General features: G+C 43.3%; 1 protein-coding gene across 1 annotated transcript in view; it reads left to right on the forward strand.

The window, feature by feature from the left end:
- LOC115208562 (E3 ubiquitin-protein ligase pellino homolog 1) overlaps nucleotides 1–16,624 on the forward strand; it is a 58,021-nt gene that overhangs the window by 23,158 nt on the left and 18,239 nt on the right. The window contains exon 2 of the mRNA XM_029776719.1: nucleotides 5,003–5,224. Coding sequence (XP_029632579.1) covers nucleotides 5,142–5,224 — 83 coding nt within the window. The 5' untranslated portion in view covers nucleotides 5,003–5,141. The remainder of the gene's footprint in view (nucleotides 1–5,002; nucleotides 5,225–16,624) is intronic.

Raw genomic sequence — 16,624 nt, forward strand, 5'->3', positions numbered from 1 at the left:
ATTCCTCTTGTGTTACTATTTTAAACTCTGCATTGTTGGGAAGCAAATATTTCATTTGAAATTCCACACCAGTTGTATTTGACGCATGTGACAAATATAATTTGATTTGATTTAACTTTTATTTTGGTGATTCTTAGTTCTCAAAGATTATATTATAAAAAAAATATATAGATCCATTATCTTTTTTAAATCCTTTATATCTGGTTTTAGTCATTTAAGTTTACACAAAGTGTTTTTTCATCCCGAAAATGTATACAAATAAATAAATAATATAATGTACTACTTTTACACCGCCTACACATAGGCGGCCCGCTTTACTCTTAATCCCTGCTTTACTCTTATTAACTTATAGAGCAGAAGTGGTAAGATAATACAGATATGTCCATATTATTGCTTTAGGGATAGTGGGCCGGTCTGCTATTCTCGCAAGCCATAACCAACCCTTGAGCTAGCTACATTAGCTGGCTCAGTTTTGAACAGCTGTTTCGAGAGACTAGTGGTTTGCTCGTGTTTCCTATTAACTTATGTTACACAAGTACGAATTACTAGCATTTTACACACCAGTGACACATTTTTGTTGTTGTTTTGGCGCTGTACTCCAGCACTTTGGATTTGAAATGATACAATGAGGTTAAACTGCAGACTGTCAGCTGCCGTTTAGAAATTACAGCACTTTTTGTACATAGTCCCCCCATTTTAGGGGACCAAAAGTATTGGTATAAATTCACTTATATTTGTATTAAAGTAGTCAAAATTACATCAATCTTGTGACTCTACAAACTTGTTGGATGCATTTGCTGTTTGTTTTGGTTGTGTTTCAGATTATTTTGTGCCCAATAGAACTGAATGGTGTAATTTTGGAGTCACTTTTATTATAAATAAGAATAGAATGTTTCTAAACACTCCTACATTTATGTAGATGCTGTCATGATTACGGATAGTCCTGAATTAATCGTGAATAATAATGCGTGAGAAAGTTAGACGCACAAATATTATACCCCCAAGACATGCTAACCTCTCACCATTACAATAACAGGGAAGGTTCGCATTTGGGGGGGGGGGGGGTATGATGTATATTCCTCTGTAACTTTCTCACTCATCATTATTCTTCCAGAAAACGGTTGTCATTACATTAGCATCATCGCTAACGGCTACAGAAAGTGAAGAAACAAACACGCACATTCCAGTGCCGCTGCCTCTTCAGAAAGTTGAAGGAAAATACAAATCACTGATGCATTTTGTTTATGTCTTACTGTATGATAGAGAAGAGTGGGGTAAGTTGAGCCATTTTTAATATAGTATTCTTTCTAACAAAGATATGTACATATATTTAAGGATGTTCTGTATCCCTGGAAATAATAAAAATTCATGTAAACATTATAGTTTTGAAAACTTGTCCCAAAAAATTGGTCTCTTGGCACAACTTACAAATGTTTGTACTGAATTAAATATTACCACTACCTTTTTAAAACCATGTATATCTTTATTTCCCAAACACAATTCAACACAATCACAATCACTTTTTTGTCTTTTAACACAGGCCAGGCCCTTTTGTTACCTCATATCCCAGCGATAATGCATTGCATTTTGCCTGGGAAGAAAACACTTCAAACTTTCCATTGGCTCAAACATTTTGACTATATTAGCCCACACAGCTACAAGGATGCTCTTTCATGCTCAGTTTAGGACCTCATACTTAAGCTTATAGAGACCCCAACTGATGCATATAACAATCTTAAAAGTATCTACTTCGGTTAAAGTGAACCTTTATTTACCTAGGCAAGTCAGTTACGAACATATTCTTATTTACAATGACAGCCGACACAGGGCGAATTGTGTGCTGCCCTATGGGACTCCCAATCACGGCCAAATGTGATACAGCCTGGAATCGAACCAGGGACTGTAGTGACAACTCTTGCACTGAGATGCGGTGCCTTAGACCGCTGCGCCACTCGGGAGCCCATGAGGCTTGTTTAGAGTTGAAATCGGAAGTTTACATACACCTCAACCAAATACATTTAAACTTAGTATTTCACAATTCCTGACATTTAATCTTAGTAAAAAAATCCCTGTCTTAGGTCAGTTAGGATCACCACTTTATTTTAAGAATGTGAAATGTCAGAATAATAGTAGAGAGAATGATTTATTTCAGCTTTTATTTCTTTATTGTAGTAATGAGTACTAGTGTGTTTAAGCTGTGGAGTGATTGTGTGTGTTTGTGTATGTATCTGTCCCTGTGGTGCACCGCTACTGAGAGCTGAGTGAATTGGACTTGGGGGCTATGGGAGTGTATGGTCAGGGTTAGTGTGTGGAGTAAGGGTCAGAAGACTATTAACACTGTCGGGGGGAGCCGTCAAGCTCAGATCAGTCCCTGGAGCTGACACTGACCTACTCTCTATCCGTACGCCTCATGTACAAAAGGTTACCAAAGGTGGAGAGCATCAACTAACATAAGGGACGACAGTCAACTCTGATAACTGATAAATGCAATGGCTTGGGACAGTTGTGACAGTTTGCACTAAACCAGAACACGCAGTTAGTTATCAGAGGCAATTCAAAATGATGCAATTGAATTGGGACTAGGAGCCACATTGCACTTTTTAACCTCTATGGGACCGGCGGGACGAATTCGTCCCACCTACGTAACAGCCAGTTGAATCCTGTGGCGCGATTTTTAAAACGTTTGAAATGCTATTACTTCAATTTCTCAAACATATGACTATTTTACAGCTATTTAAAGACAAGACTCTCGTTAATCTAACCACACTGTCCGATTTCAAAAAGGCTTTACAACGAAACCAAAACATTAGATTATGTCAGCAGAGTACCCAGCCAGAAATAATCAGACACCCATTTTTCAAGCTAGCATATAATGTCACAAAAACCCAAACCACAGCTAAATGCAGCACTAACCTTTTATGATCTTCATCAGATGACACACCTAGGACATTATGTTATACAATACATGCATGTCTGTTCAATCAAGTTCATATTTATATCAAAAACCAGCTTTTTACATTAGCATGTGACGTTCAGAAAAAGCATACCCCCCGCAAACTTCCGGGGAATTTACTAACAATTTACTAAATTACTCACGATAAACGTTCACAAAAAGCATAACAATTATTTTAAGAATTATAGATACATTACTCCTCTATGCACTCGATATGTCCGATTTTAAAATAGCTTTTCGGATGAAGCGCATTTTGCAATATTCTAAGTACATAGCCCAGCCATCACGGGCTAGCTATTTAGACACCCACCCAGTTTAGCCTTCACCAAAATCACATTTCCTATAAGAAAAATGGTCTTACCTTTCCTGTTCTTCGTCAGAATGCACTCCCAGGACTTCTACTTCAATAACAAATGTAGGTTTGGTCCCAAATAATCCATCGTTATGTTCCATCAGCGACGTTTTGTTCGTGCGTTCTAGACACTATCAGAATGGTAAATCATGGTCGCGTGCATGGCGCAGAACGTGACAAAAAATGTCTAAATATTCCATTACCGTACTTGAAGCATGTCAACCGCTGTTTAAAATCAATTTTTATGCCATTATTCTCGTAAAAAAGCGATAATATTCCGACCGGGAATCTGCAATTAGCTAAACAGCCGAAGGAAAATACTGCATGGGGTCGAATCGTGCACGCGCCTAATTCCATTGTCCTCTGATGGGCCACTGTGTTTCAGCCTGAGGCTGCCTCGTCATCGTTCAGGTTTTGCCCGGGTTCTGAGAGCCTATTGGAGCCCTAGGAATTGTCACGTTACAGCTAAGATCCTGACTCTTCAATAAACAGAAGCAAGAACAACAACACCTTGTCAGACAGGGTACTTCCTGCATGAAACCTTCTCAGGTTTTTGCCTGCCATAGGAGTTCTGTTATACTCACAGACACCATTCAAACAGTTTTAGAAACTTTAGGGTGTTTTCTATCCAAACCTGAACAATAATATGCATATTCTAGCTTCTGAGTTGGTGTAGGAGGCAGTTAAAAATGGGCACATATTTTTTCCAAAATTCTCAATACTGCCCCCTAGCCCGTAGAGGTTAAACAATTTATCTAATGTGCACTTATCAGGAGTTGACTGAGGTGCGGGATGACACCATTGAATTTTCCATGTCGAATTTGTGAGTTCATTTTCAGCTAAAGTTGTTGGATGTCAGACGTATAAACAAATTGTGTGACTCCATTCTTGCTTATAAGATGCTTATAAGATAAGCTCATGCTATGCCATGCACACAGCATAAAGACAGCCAGCCAAGGTCAACATTGATAACTATGGCTCGCGGTAGTCGGCTGAAAATGGAAGGGTGTGACATATGTCTGGTCTAATTAGCTTTGTTTGCACCCCACTAAGCCCCCCGTTGTTGCGACGCTAAGAGCCTGCTCTCTGAACCCTCCCTGCAGTAGCAGCAAAGCTGCAGATTAGTGCCGAGCCTGTCTAGCTGTGGGGAGTTGAGCTGTTTACTCGCCGCCTGATGGATTTGTGTGACTGGTCACTTTAGCGTCCTGCTGCACTATGTAACTGAAGCTAACATGCTTTCTGCAGTATTACTATTATTGTATTAGTCTGTTTCTTCAGCTGCAAGTCTTAAGACAGTTACTAGCAAGCAAAGCCAGGATAGCAGTTTACCTGTTGCGTTTGATACTCGCCACAGGTCACAGAGTGAGTAATCAATGTGGTTTATCATTGGAGACTCATCAATCTTGGTTGTTGCCTCTTCTTTGTTTAGTCTGTCTCTCTCTCTTACTGACTATTATCTGCCTGTGGTACCTGTAGCACGCTCTTCGATAATCTCAACGTGAGTGTGAGTAATTGATGTGTTGTGGTGTATCATATGCTTTGGAGACATAGCAATCGCGGTTGTTGCATCTGTTTGTTTAGTCTCGCTCACAGTCTCGTATTGACTAATAGAAGTCTGCTGTTCTAGACACACCTGGGATGTCTGTTGTGTCTGCTCTGAGTCACTGTTTGATTCTGACTAAATGTCTTGTCTGCAGGTTGAGTGTGGCGTAGTGAGAGGCGGGATGACCAGACACTGAGGAAAAAGGAGCAGACTCTGAGGAAAAAGGAGACAGAGGAGTGAGTGTTCACCGTGGGAGAGCTCCTCATCACTCTCCCCCCCTGACAGCTGCACCAATGTTCTCTCCCGACCAGGAAAACATCACCACCCCAGCCTCCACCAAAGTGCCAGTCAAATACGGAGAGCTCATTGTTCTGGGGTAAGAGGAGGGTTAATTGCATTTTGTTGCTTATGTACAGTAGGGTTATCCTAATCTGATATTAGTGAGGGGGTGGGCAGGCAAGTGCAAGTGTTGAAGAAATACATGTAACGGAGTCAAACGTGGTTTCCATATATGTGATGTGTTTGGTACCGTTCCATTGATTCAAATGTGTTGCTAATGCTCTCAATAACATTGCTGCCCTGAATTTATCAGGCACTATTGATAAAGGTCAGTGGGAAAAAGTTGTGATGGACTACTTTCTGGAGGACGATCGTGCCATTCTGACTCTGAAAATGAATCAGACGATGAGGAAATCCCTGATTTAGGTAAAAACATTTTCATTGAAGAAGACATCGTAGAGTCTTCTGATGACGGTGATGGTGGAAGAAACGGCGATCAACATTGTTGTTGTCACAAAAAGAAGTTGACCGAGTTTTTAAATCAGTGGAATGTCTGGTAGAAGAAGAGTATGATAAGAAGATGAATACAATTCTGTCGTTTGATTGCAAATGCAGCGGGAGTTGAAAAGAGAACACAGAAGGCTGTTGTTTAACCTCTTTAGTGCGGAAATCCCGTTACCGGGATCAAATTCAACAACATCCGGTGAAATCGGAGCGCACCAAATTCAAAATACAAAATCGTAATATTAAACATTCATAAAAATACAAGTGTCTTACATTGTTTAAAAGATTAACTTCTTGTTAATCCAGCCGCTTTGTCAGATTTCAAAAAGGCTTTATGGCGAAAGCATACCATGCGATTATCTGAGGACAGCGCCCCGCGTACAAAAGCATTACAAACATTTTACAAACAAGCAGAGGCGTCACGAAAGTCAGAAATAGCGATAAAATAAATCAATTACCTTTGAAAATCTTCATCTTTTTGCAATCCCAAGGGTCCCAGCTACATAACAAATGGTCCTTTTGTTCGATAAAGTCCTTCTTTATATCCCAAAAAAGTCAGTTTAGTTGGCGCGCTTGATTCAGTACTCCACTGGTTTCCCTCGTTCAAAATGCATACAAATGAATCCCAAAGGTTACCAATAAACGTTGTCCAAACAAGTCAAACAACATTTCTAAACAATCCTCAGGTACCCTAATATGTAAATAAACGATCATATTTAAGACGGGGAATAGTATGTTCATTACCGGAGATAAATAACGAAGTGCACGCCCTCACTGACGCACGCCACAACACTACAGCCAAAATGGGAGCCACATAGAAAAACTACAAATTCCAGCAAATTTTTCAAAAACAAGCCTGAAAGTCTTTCTAAAGACTGTTGACATCTACTGGAAGCCCTAGGAACTGCAAACTGGGAGGTATTCCATTGATATTCCCATAAACAGCCATTTCAATGATTGGTGAGCTCAACAAAAAAAGAATTCTGGATGGATTCTCCTCTGGTTTTTGCCTGTCATATCGGTTCTGTTATACTCACAGACATTATTTTAACAGTTTTAGAAACTTCAGAGTGTTTTATATCCAATACTACCAATTATATGCATATCCTAGCTTCTGGGCCTGAGTAACAGGCAGTTTACTTTGGGCACATTAGTCATCTGAAACACCGAATACTGCCACCGGCCCTCAAGAAGATAAAACACCTGCCTCCGGATTACATCTTCAAACTAAGTGCAACCATGGCATCCGTGACAGAGAGGGAGAAAGATCTGATGATTCTTATGGCATTACACACGGTCAGTGTGAATCAGAGTGACTTGACACAACGGGACAAGCAAGCTGTACAAACAAAATGGAAATGACACAGGACGTCTTATTTAATGAAAGGGGTTGCAGTCTGGCGTGACGCGTTCATCCATGTATATGGGTAAGAGTCTAGCTACAGTTTCAGATATTATACATTTCTAATTTTGTCAGAAAGTTGTTTTCATTGCAAGTTAAAGCTTACTGTTAGCTAGTGTAGTAATCTTACTGTTAGATCTGTGTAGTAATATTATCTCGGAAAGCAATTTGCATTGCTAGTTATAGCCTAATTTTAGCTAGATAACTAGCTAAGATTGAACCTATTTGGTTAACTTGTGCTAGCTATGACAATCAGCTTGAATTGCTAGTATTCTATGGATTGGGATTATGGTTCATTGTTTAGCTAGCTACACGTCTAAACAAAAGACCCCAAGATAAAGCGTACTGTTAGCTGGCTAGCTGATGTTAGATGGCTGGCTCGCTAGCTAACATTACGTGTATGATCTTTGTAGTGATATTCTCTCAGCCAGCCATTTGCATTGCTAGTTATAGCCTAATGTTAGCCAGCTATGACAATCGGTTTGTATTGCTAGTACTCTATGGATTGGGATTATGGTTCATTGTTTAGCTAGCTAGCTAGATGCATGTCTAAAGAAAAGTATCCACTTCGCCAGATGATTAGATGACCCATCAAGTTAACCAGGTGTGTCTGATGGTGATTACGGCTATCTACTGCATAATAATGCTAACATATTTGTGTCTGGAATTTGTCTTTCAGCATCAGTAGAACACGCACCAGCCTATGGTAAGACAAGGGGTGGTGGTCTATGTATATCTGTAAACAACAGCTGGTGCACTATATCTAAGGAAGTCTCGAGGATTTGCTCGCCTGAGATAGAGTATCTCATGATAAGCTGCTAGCTGCTATCTACAGTTGAAGTCGGAAGTTTATATAAACTTAGGTTGGAGTCATTAAAACTTGTTTTTCAACCACTCCACAAATTTCTTGTTAACAAACTAGTTTTGGCAAGTCAGTTAGGACATCTACTTTGTGCATGACACAAGTCATTTTTCCAACAATTGTTTACAGACAGATTATTTCACTTATAATTCATTTTATCACAATTTCAGTGGGTCAGAAGTTTACATACACTAAGTTGACTGTGCCTTTAAACAGCTCTGAAAATTCCAGAAAATGATGTCATGGCTTTAGAAGCTTCATCATTTGAGTCAATTGGAGGTGTACCTGTGGACGTATTTCAAGGCCTACCTTCAAACTCAATGCCTCTTTGCTTGACATCATGGGAAAGGCCAAAGAAATCAGCCAAGACCTCATAAGAAAAAAAAATGTAGACCTCCACAAGTCTATTTCATCCTTGGGAGCAATTTCCAAATGCCTGAAGGTACCACGTTTATCTGTACAAACAATAGTACGCAAGTATAAACACCATGGGACCATGCAGCCGTCAAACCGCTCAGGAAGGAGAAGCGTTCTGTCTCCTAGAGATGAACGTACTTTGGTGTGAAAAGTACAAATCAATCCCAGAACAACAGCCTTGTGAAGATGCTGCAGGAAACAGGTACAAAAGTATCTATATCCACAGTAAAACGAGTCTTATGTTGACATAACCTGAAAGGCCGCTCAGCAAGGAAGAAGCCACTGCTCCAAAACCGCCATAAAAAAGCCAGACTACGGTTTGCAACTGCACATAGGGACAAAGATCGTAATTTTTGAAGAAAATGTTTGGAGAAAACAAAAAAATAACTGTTTGACATAATGATCATCGTTATGTTTGGAGGAAAAAGGGGGAGGCTTGCAAGCCAAAGAACACCATCCCAACCGTGAAGCAAGAGGGTGGCAGCATCATGTTGTGGGGGTGCTTTGCTGCAGGAGGGACTGGTGCACTTCACAAAATAGATGGCATCATGAGGCAGGACAATTATGTGAATATATTGAAGCAACATCTCAAGACATCAGTCAGGAAGTTAAAGCTTGGTCGCAAATGGGTCTTCTAAATTGACAATGACCCCAAGCATACTTCCAGAGTTGTGGCAAAATAGCTTAAGGACAACAAAGTCAAGGTATTAGAGTGGCCATCACAACGCCCTGACCTCAATCCTATAGAAAACTTGTGGGCAGAACTGAAAAAGCACGTGCGAGCAAGGAGGCCTACAAACCTGACTCAGTTACACTAGCTCTGTCAGGAGGAATGGGCCAAATTTCACCCAACTTATTGTGGGAAGCTTGTGGAAGGCTACCCAAAACATTTGACCCAAGATAAACAATTTAAAGGCAATGCTACCAAATACTAATTTAGTGTATGTAAACTTCTGACCCACTGGGAATGTGATGAAAGAAATAAAAACTGAAATAAATAATTCTCTCTACTATTATTCTGACATTTCACATTCTTAAAATAAAGTGGTGATCCTAACTGACCTAAGACAGGGCATTTTTACTAGGATTAAATGTCAGGATTTGTGAAAACTGAGTTTAAAGGTGTTTGGCTAAGATGTATGTAAACTTCCGACTTCAACTGTACCAAGAGAGTTTTCATCTGTATTTTTCATACCACCACAGAACGATGCTGGCACAAAGACCGCACTCAATGAGCTGTATACCACCATAAGTAAACAGGAAAACGCGCATCCAGAGATGCCCCTCCTAGTGGCCAGGGACTTGAATGCAGGGAAACTTACATTTGTTTTACCTAATTTCTACCAGCATGTTAAATGTGCAACCAGAGGGAAAAAAGCTGTAGACCACCTTTACTCCACATACAGAGACACGTACAAAGCTCTCCCTCGCCCTCCATTTGGCAAATCTGACCATAATTATATCCTCCTGATTCCTACTTACAAGCAAAAATTAAAGCAGGAAGCACCAGTGACTCGGTTAATAAAAAACTGGTCAGATGAAGCAGATGCTAAGCTACAGGACGGTTATGCTAGCACAGACTGGAATATGTTCCGGGATTCTTCCGATGGTGTTGAGGAGTACACCACATCAGTCACTGGCTTCATCAACAAGTGCATCGATGACGTTGTCCCCACAGTGACTGTGCGTACATACCCCAACCAGAAGCCATAGATAACAGGCAACATCTGCACTGAGCTAAAGGGTAGAGGCCGCTTTCAAGGAGCGGGTCTCTAACCCGGAAGCTTATAAGAAATCCTGCTGGGCCCTCCGACGAACCATCAAACAGGCAAAGCGTTAATACAGGACTAAGATCAAATCGTACTACTCCGGCTTCGATGCTTGTCGGATGTGTGCAAACTATTTATTACAGACTACAAAGGGAAGCACAGCCAAGAGCTGCTCAGTGACACGAGCCTACCAGACGAGCTAAATTAATTCTATGCTCGCTTCGAGGCAAGTAACACTGAAACATGCATGAGAGCATCAGCTGTTCCGGACGACTGTGTGATCACGCTCTCCTCAGCCGATGTAAGACCTTTAAATAGGTCAACATTCACAGATGGATTACCAGGACGTGTACTCCGAGCATGCGCTGACCAACTGGCAAGTGTCTTCTCTGATATTTTTAACCACTCCCTGTCTGAGTCTGTAATACCAACATGTTTCAAGCAGACCACCATAGTCCCTGTGCCCAAGAACACTAAGGTAACCTGCCTAATGACTACCGACCCGTGGCACTTACATTGGTAGCCATGAAGTGCTTTGAAAGGCTGGTCGTGGCACACATCAATACCATTATCCCAGAAACCCTAGACCCACTCCAATTTGCATACCACCCCAGCAGATCCACAGATGATGCACTCCACACTGCCCTTTCCCACCTGGACAAAAGGAACACCTATGTGAGAATGCTATTCATTGACTACAGCTCAGCGTTCAACACCATAGTGCCCTCAAAGCTCACCACTAAGCTAAGGACCCTGGGACTAAACACCTCCATCTGCAACTGGATACTGGACTTCCTGACAGGCCGCCCCCAGGTGGTAAGGGTAGGGAACAACACATCCACACGCTGGTCCTCAACACAGAGGCCCCTCAGGGGTGCGCGCTCAGTCCCTTCCTGTACTCCCTGTTCAGTCATGACTGCATGGCCAGGCACAACTCCAACACCATCATTCATTTTGCTGATGACACAACAGTGGTTGGCCTGGTCACCGACAACAATGAGACAGCCTATAGGGGAGGAGGGCATACCTGCCTGTGTGGTGCCAGGACAACAACCTCTCCCTCAACGTGATCAAGACTAAAGACATCAATGTGGACTACAGGAAAAGGAGGACCAATCACGCTCCCATTCTCATCAACCGGGCTGTAGTGGAGCAGGTTGAGAGCTTAAGTTCCTTGGTGTCCACATCACCAACAAACTAACATGGTCCAAGCACACCAAGACAGTGGTGAAGAGGGCATGACAAAACCTATTCCCCGTCAGGAGACTGAAAAGATTTGGCATGGGTCTTCAGATCCTCAAAAGGTTCTACAGCTGCAACATCGAGAGCATCCTGACTGGTTCCATTACTGCCTGGTGCCATACCTGGCAGTAACTGCTCGGCCTCCAACCGCAAGGCGCTACAGAGAGTAGTGCGTACGGCCCAGTACATCACTGGGGCCAAGCTTCCTGCCATCCAGGACCTCTATACCAGGCTGTGTCAGAGAAAGATCCTAATAATTGTCAAAAGTCTCCAGCCACCCTAGTCATAGACTGTTCTCTCTGCTCCTGCACGGCAACGGTACCGGAGCACCAAGTATAGATCCAAGAGGCTTCTAAACAGCTTCTACCTTCACGTTATGAGACTACTGAACATCTAATCTAATGGCTACCCAGACTATTTGCATTGCCCCCCTCTGGATTGTTGGTTAAGGGCTCCACCAGTCATACAAGGAGAATGGTCTAATGCAGGGCTCTCCAACCCTGTTCCCGGAGAGCTACCCTCCTGTTGGTTTTTCACTCCAACACCAGTTGTAATTAACCTGATTCATCTTATCAACTAGCTAATTATTAGAATCAGGTGCGCTATATTAGGGTTGGAGCGAAAACCTACAGGACGATAGCTCTCCAGGAACAGGGTTGAAGAGCCTTGGTCTAATGCCTCCCGTCAAAAGAGAGCTACACCTGAAGCATGAGGACTTGCAGCGAGTTGTGAATTTCATCAACAACTACGCAGAAGATAATGCAATAGTATTACCAGGACTCCACCCAGGACACAAATACTTTGGTGGAAAGCTGCTGCCATCTCAAGACCAGAGTGAAAACTTTGTCAGAGATTGCTGGTGTTGTGAAGGACAGTACTGTGACAGTGGTCAACATCCCACAGCTGGTTGGACTGGAGGATGGTACAGTGCTGGTGGAAAGCTATGGCTGGCAAAAACACCTGACTCCGTACTTCAGGACGCTGCCACAGATCAAGCAGTACCAGCACTTCAGGTGAATATAATTTTCCTTGCATTGTATGAGGTTATTCTTCTTATCTAAACTTGGGAGGGGAATTGATGTCATGCAAGGTTGTAATGTCTTCTAATTTTTGTTGGTTATTTCCTATTTTACAGCTTCATTGCTCTGGAGCCAGGTGTAGATGGTCCTCCCGTAGATGGTCTGCCTGTACAAGCACCACCTGGACTGGACACAGCTAGACAAACACATATTTTTGAGAAGATCAGGGAGTGTTGTAACGAAGAGGCTATTGACATCACATGCTCTGCACCAAAGTCAAAGGCAGGACAGAAACAGGCTCTCCGAATATAGAGTCCCTTGTTCATACGTGGTTCGTACGGACCAGTTCATCACTGGGGGAGAGTTCCCAGTCATCAGCACTATCTGCAGTGCCTCAATGGACATTCACATGACTCCTAACACACACGCCATATGTTGCTGCTACAGTTATTATTTTTTTATCCTGCTGCTCAGCCACTTTACCCGTGTTTGTATGCATATAACTACCTCATCTATCACCAGTATCACTGATATTATTATTGATATTGTTATTGTTATTTTGTTCTTTCTCTACTGGCATTGACACTTGTTATTTTGTTCTTTATATTGACACTATCTATTTTTGATATTGCTAATATGCAAATAACCATTTCGCTGTACTGTTTACACCTTCTGTAGAGACCCATCCACTTAGCAAGATGTGGCTGGGGGTTATAGCATTTCTTTCACATGACCCATCAATTTAGACAAGTGTGTCTGGGTAAGCATCAACTAATATTATCTAATTTACCTGGACACTTTCTGTTTACCTGGAATTTTTCCTTATTGTAGGCTACTACTTTTACCACTTTTAGTCTTAATCTTTACCACACTACATGACCTTTAGCACATGACCTCACTTGTGAATCCTTAAAGAGATGGGTGGGGCTAAGGCTTAAGAGGGTGTGAACAAGGCTGAATGGGTGTAGACAAAAGAGCTCTCCAGTAGGTGAACCAAAACATTCTACGGCCATTTTTTCAAAAAGTGGAGTTACAAGTTTATCAATTTTCAAATCAGAATTACTTTCCCATTGTTCCTCAAATGCAGTGTATGATATACCATTTTGTAGCTCTGAGTCTCTACTTTTATCCAAAGTAAAAACACAATTTCAAATGTTGCTACATAAGATAGAATCAAGGCTGAATCATATGCTGAGCACTTGTTGGCTGCTTTTCTATCACTCTGCGGTCCAACTCATCCCAAACCATCTCAATTGGTTTGAGGTCAGGATATTGTGGACGCCAGGTAATCTGATGCAGCACTCCATCACTCTCCTTGCTCAAATATCCCTTACACAGCCTGGAGGTGTGTTTTGGGTCACTGTCCTGTTGAAAAACAAGTGATAGTCCCACTAAGCGCAAACCAGATGGGATGGCGTATCGCTGCAGAATGCTGTGGTAGCCATGCTGGTTAAGTGTGCCTTGAATTCGAAATAAATCACAGACAGTGTCACCAGCAAAGTACCCCCAGACCATCACACCTCCTCCTCCGTGCTTCACGGTGGGAACCACACATCCGGAGATCATCCGTTCCCCTACTCTTTGTCTCTCAAAGACACAGTGGTTGTAACCAAAAATCTCAAATTTTGACTCATCAGACCAAAGGACAGATTTCCACCGGTCTAATGTCCATTGCTCGTGTTTCTTGGCCCAAGCAAGTCTCTTCTTATTATTGGTGTTCTTTGGTAGCGGTTTCTTTGCAACAATTTGACCATGAAGGCCTGATTCACGCTGTCTCCTCTGAACAGTTGATGTTGAGATGTGTCTTGAACTCTGTGAAGCATTTATTTGGGCTGCAATCTGAGGTGCATTTAACTCTAATGAACTTATCCTCTGCAGCAGAGCAAACTCTGGGTCTTCCTTTCCTGTGGCGGTCTTCATGAGATCCAGTTTCATCATTGATGGTTTTTGCGACTGCACTTGAAGAAACTTTACACTTTCCAGATTGACTGACCTTCATGTCTTAAAGTAATGATGGATTGTCATTTCTCTTTGCTTATTTGAGCTGTTCTTACCATAATATGGACTTGGTCTTTTACCAAATAACGCTATCTTCTGTATACCTTGTCACAACACAACTGATTGGCTCAAACGCATTAGGAAGGAAAGACTAATTAACTTTTAACCAGGCACACCTGTTCATTTAAATGCATTCCAGGTGACTACCTCATGGAACTGGTTGAGATATACCAAGAGTGTGCAAAGCTGTCATCAAGGCAAAGGGTGGCTACTTTGAAGAATCTCAAATATATTTTGATTTGTTTAACACTTTTATGGTTACCACATGATTGCATATGTGTTATTTCATAGTTTGTGTTTTCACTATTATGCTACAATGTAGAACATTTTACAAAAAACTCTTGAATGAGTAGGTGTGTCCAAACTTTTGACTGGTACTATATAAACTCAGTAAAAAGAGAAACGTCCTCTCACTGTCAACTGCATTTATTTTCAGCAGTTGTGTAAATATTTGTGTAAATATTTGTATGAACATAACAAGATTCAACAACAGACATAAACTGAACAAGTTCCACAGACATGTTGTCATGGCTGTTCAAATGATCGGACCAAAGCGCAGCGTGTTCGTAGTTCCACATCTTTATTAACCGTGAAACTAAATGCAATACACCAAACACTTGAAATAACAAAACAACAAACCGTGACGCAGAGAGGAAAACACACTACTCAAAAATTAACAACCCCCAAAACCAAAAGGAAAAACCCCCTACATAAATATGATCTCCAATTAGAGACAACGAGAACCGGCTGCCTCTAGTTGGCGATCATCCCAATAACCCCAACATAGAAATAGAAATCTAGAAAGCCCACATGGAAACAGAAAACAAGAAAACCACCCAAAACACCCCCTGTCACGCTCTGACCACTCTACTATAGAAAATGACCTCTTACAAGGGTCAGGACATGACAGTACCCCCCCAAAGGTGCAGACCCCGACTGCACACAAAGAAAACCCAACAAAACAACCACAAAATACAAAGGGAGGGTAGGGAGGGTGACAAAAGTCTATGGCGGCTCTAGTGCTACACCCAGAACCTTCCTCTCCCTCCGATCCTCCAGCAACGGAGGTGGCTCCGGCTCAGGGCGTAACCCCCGTTCTGCCCACAGATCCCTCCGCTTCTGTAACACCGGCCTGTGGATCATTATCAGAGGAATCGGACTGTAGATCATTACCGGAAGCTCTGTGACCACCGCTGGAGGTTCTGGCCTACAGGCCGCCGCTGGAGGTTCTGGCCTACAGGCCGCCGCTGGAGGATCTGGGCTGCAGGCCGCCGCTAGAGGTTCTGGGCTGCAGGCCGCCGCCGAAGACTCTGGGCTGCAGATAGCCGTCGAAGGCTCTGAGCTGCAGACCGCCGCCGAGGGCTCTGAGCTGCAGACCGCCGCCGAGGGCTCTGGGTTGCAGACCGCCGCCGAGGGCTCTGGGTTGCAGACCGCCGCCGAGGGCTCTGGGCTGCAGACCGCCGCCGAAGGCTCTGGGCTGCAGACCGCCGCCGAAGGCTCTGGGCTGCAGACCGCCGCCGAAGGCTCTGGGCTGCAGACCGCCGCCGAAGGCTCTGGACTGGGGAGCATCGCTGGAGGCTCCGGACTGGGAGGCGTCGCTGGAGGCTCCGGACTGGGAGGCATTGCTGGAGGCTCCGGACTGGGGAGCGTCACTGGAGGCTCCGGACTGAGGAGCGTCGCTGGAGGCTCCAGACTAGGGAGCGTTGCTGGAGGCTCCAGACTAGGGAGCATCGCTGGAGGCTCCAGACTAGGGAGCATCGCTAGAGGCTCCAGACTGGGGAGCGTCGCTGGAGGTTCCGGGTTGAGGTCCGTCTCAATAGGTCCCAGACTGTAGGCCGTCTCAGTAGGTTCCGGACTGTAGGCCGTCTCAGTAGGTTCCGGACTGTAGGCCGTCTCAGTAGGTTCTGGACTGTAGGTCGCCTCAGTAGGTTCTGGACTGTAGGCCATCTCAGTAGGTTCCGAACTGTCGCCGGAAGTTCTGGACAGGGAACTGTCACCGGAAGTTCTGGACAGGGAACTGTCACCGGAAGTTCTGGACGGGGAACTGTCGCTGGAAGTTCTGGACTGGGAATGTGCACTGGAATCCTGATGCGTGGTACTGGCATGGGTGGCGCCAGACTGGTAACCCCCACCTCAGGACGAGTGCAGGGAGCAGGAACAGGACACTCTGGACTGGGCATGCGCACTGGAGGTCTAATGCGTGGAACTGGTCTAGGTGGCGCCA

Source organism: Salmo trutta, chromosome 14, assembly GCF_901001165.1.
Source record: "Salmo trutta chromosome 14, fSalTru1.1, whole genome shotgun sequence".
In the NCBI taxonomy this organism is placed as follows: Eukaryota; Metazoa; Chordata; class Actinopteri; order Salmoniformes; family Salmonidae; genus Salmo; species Salmo trutta.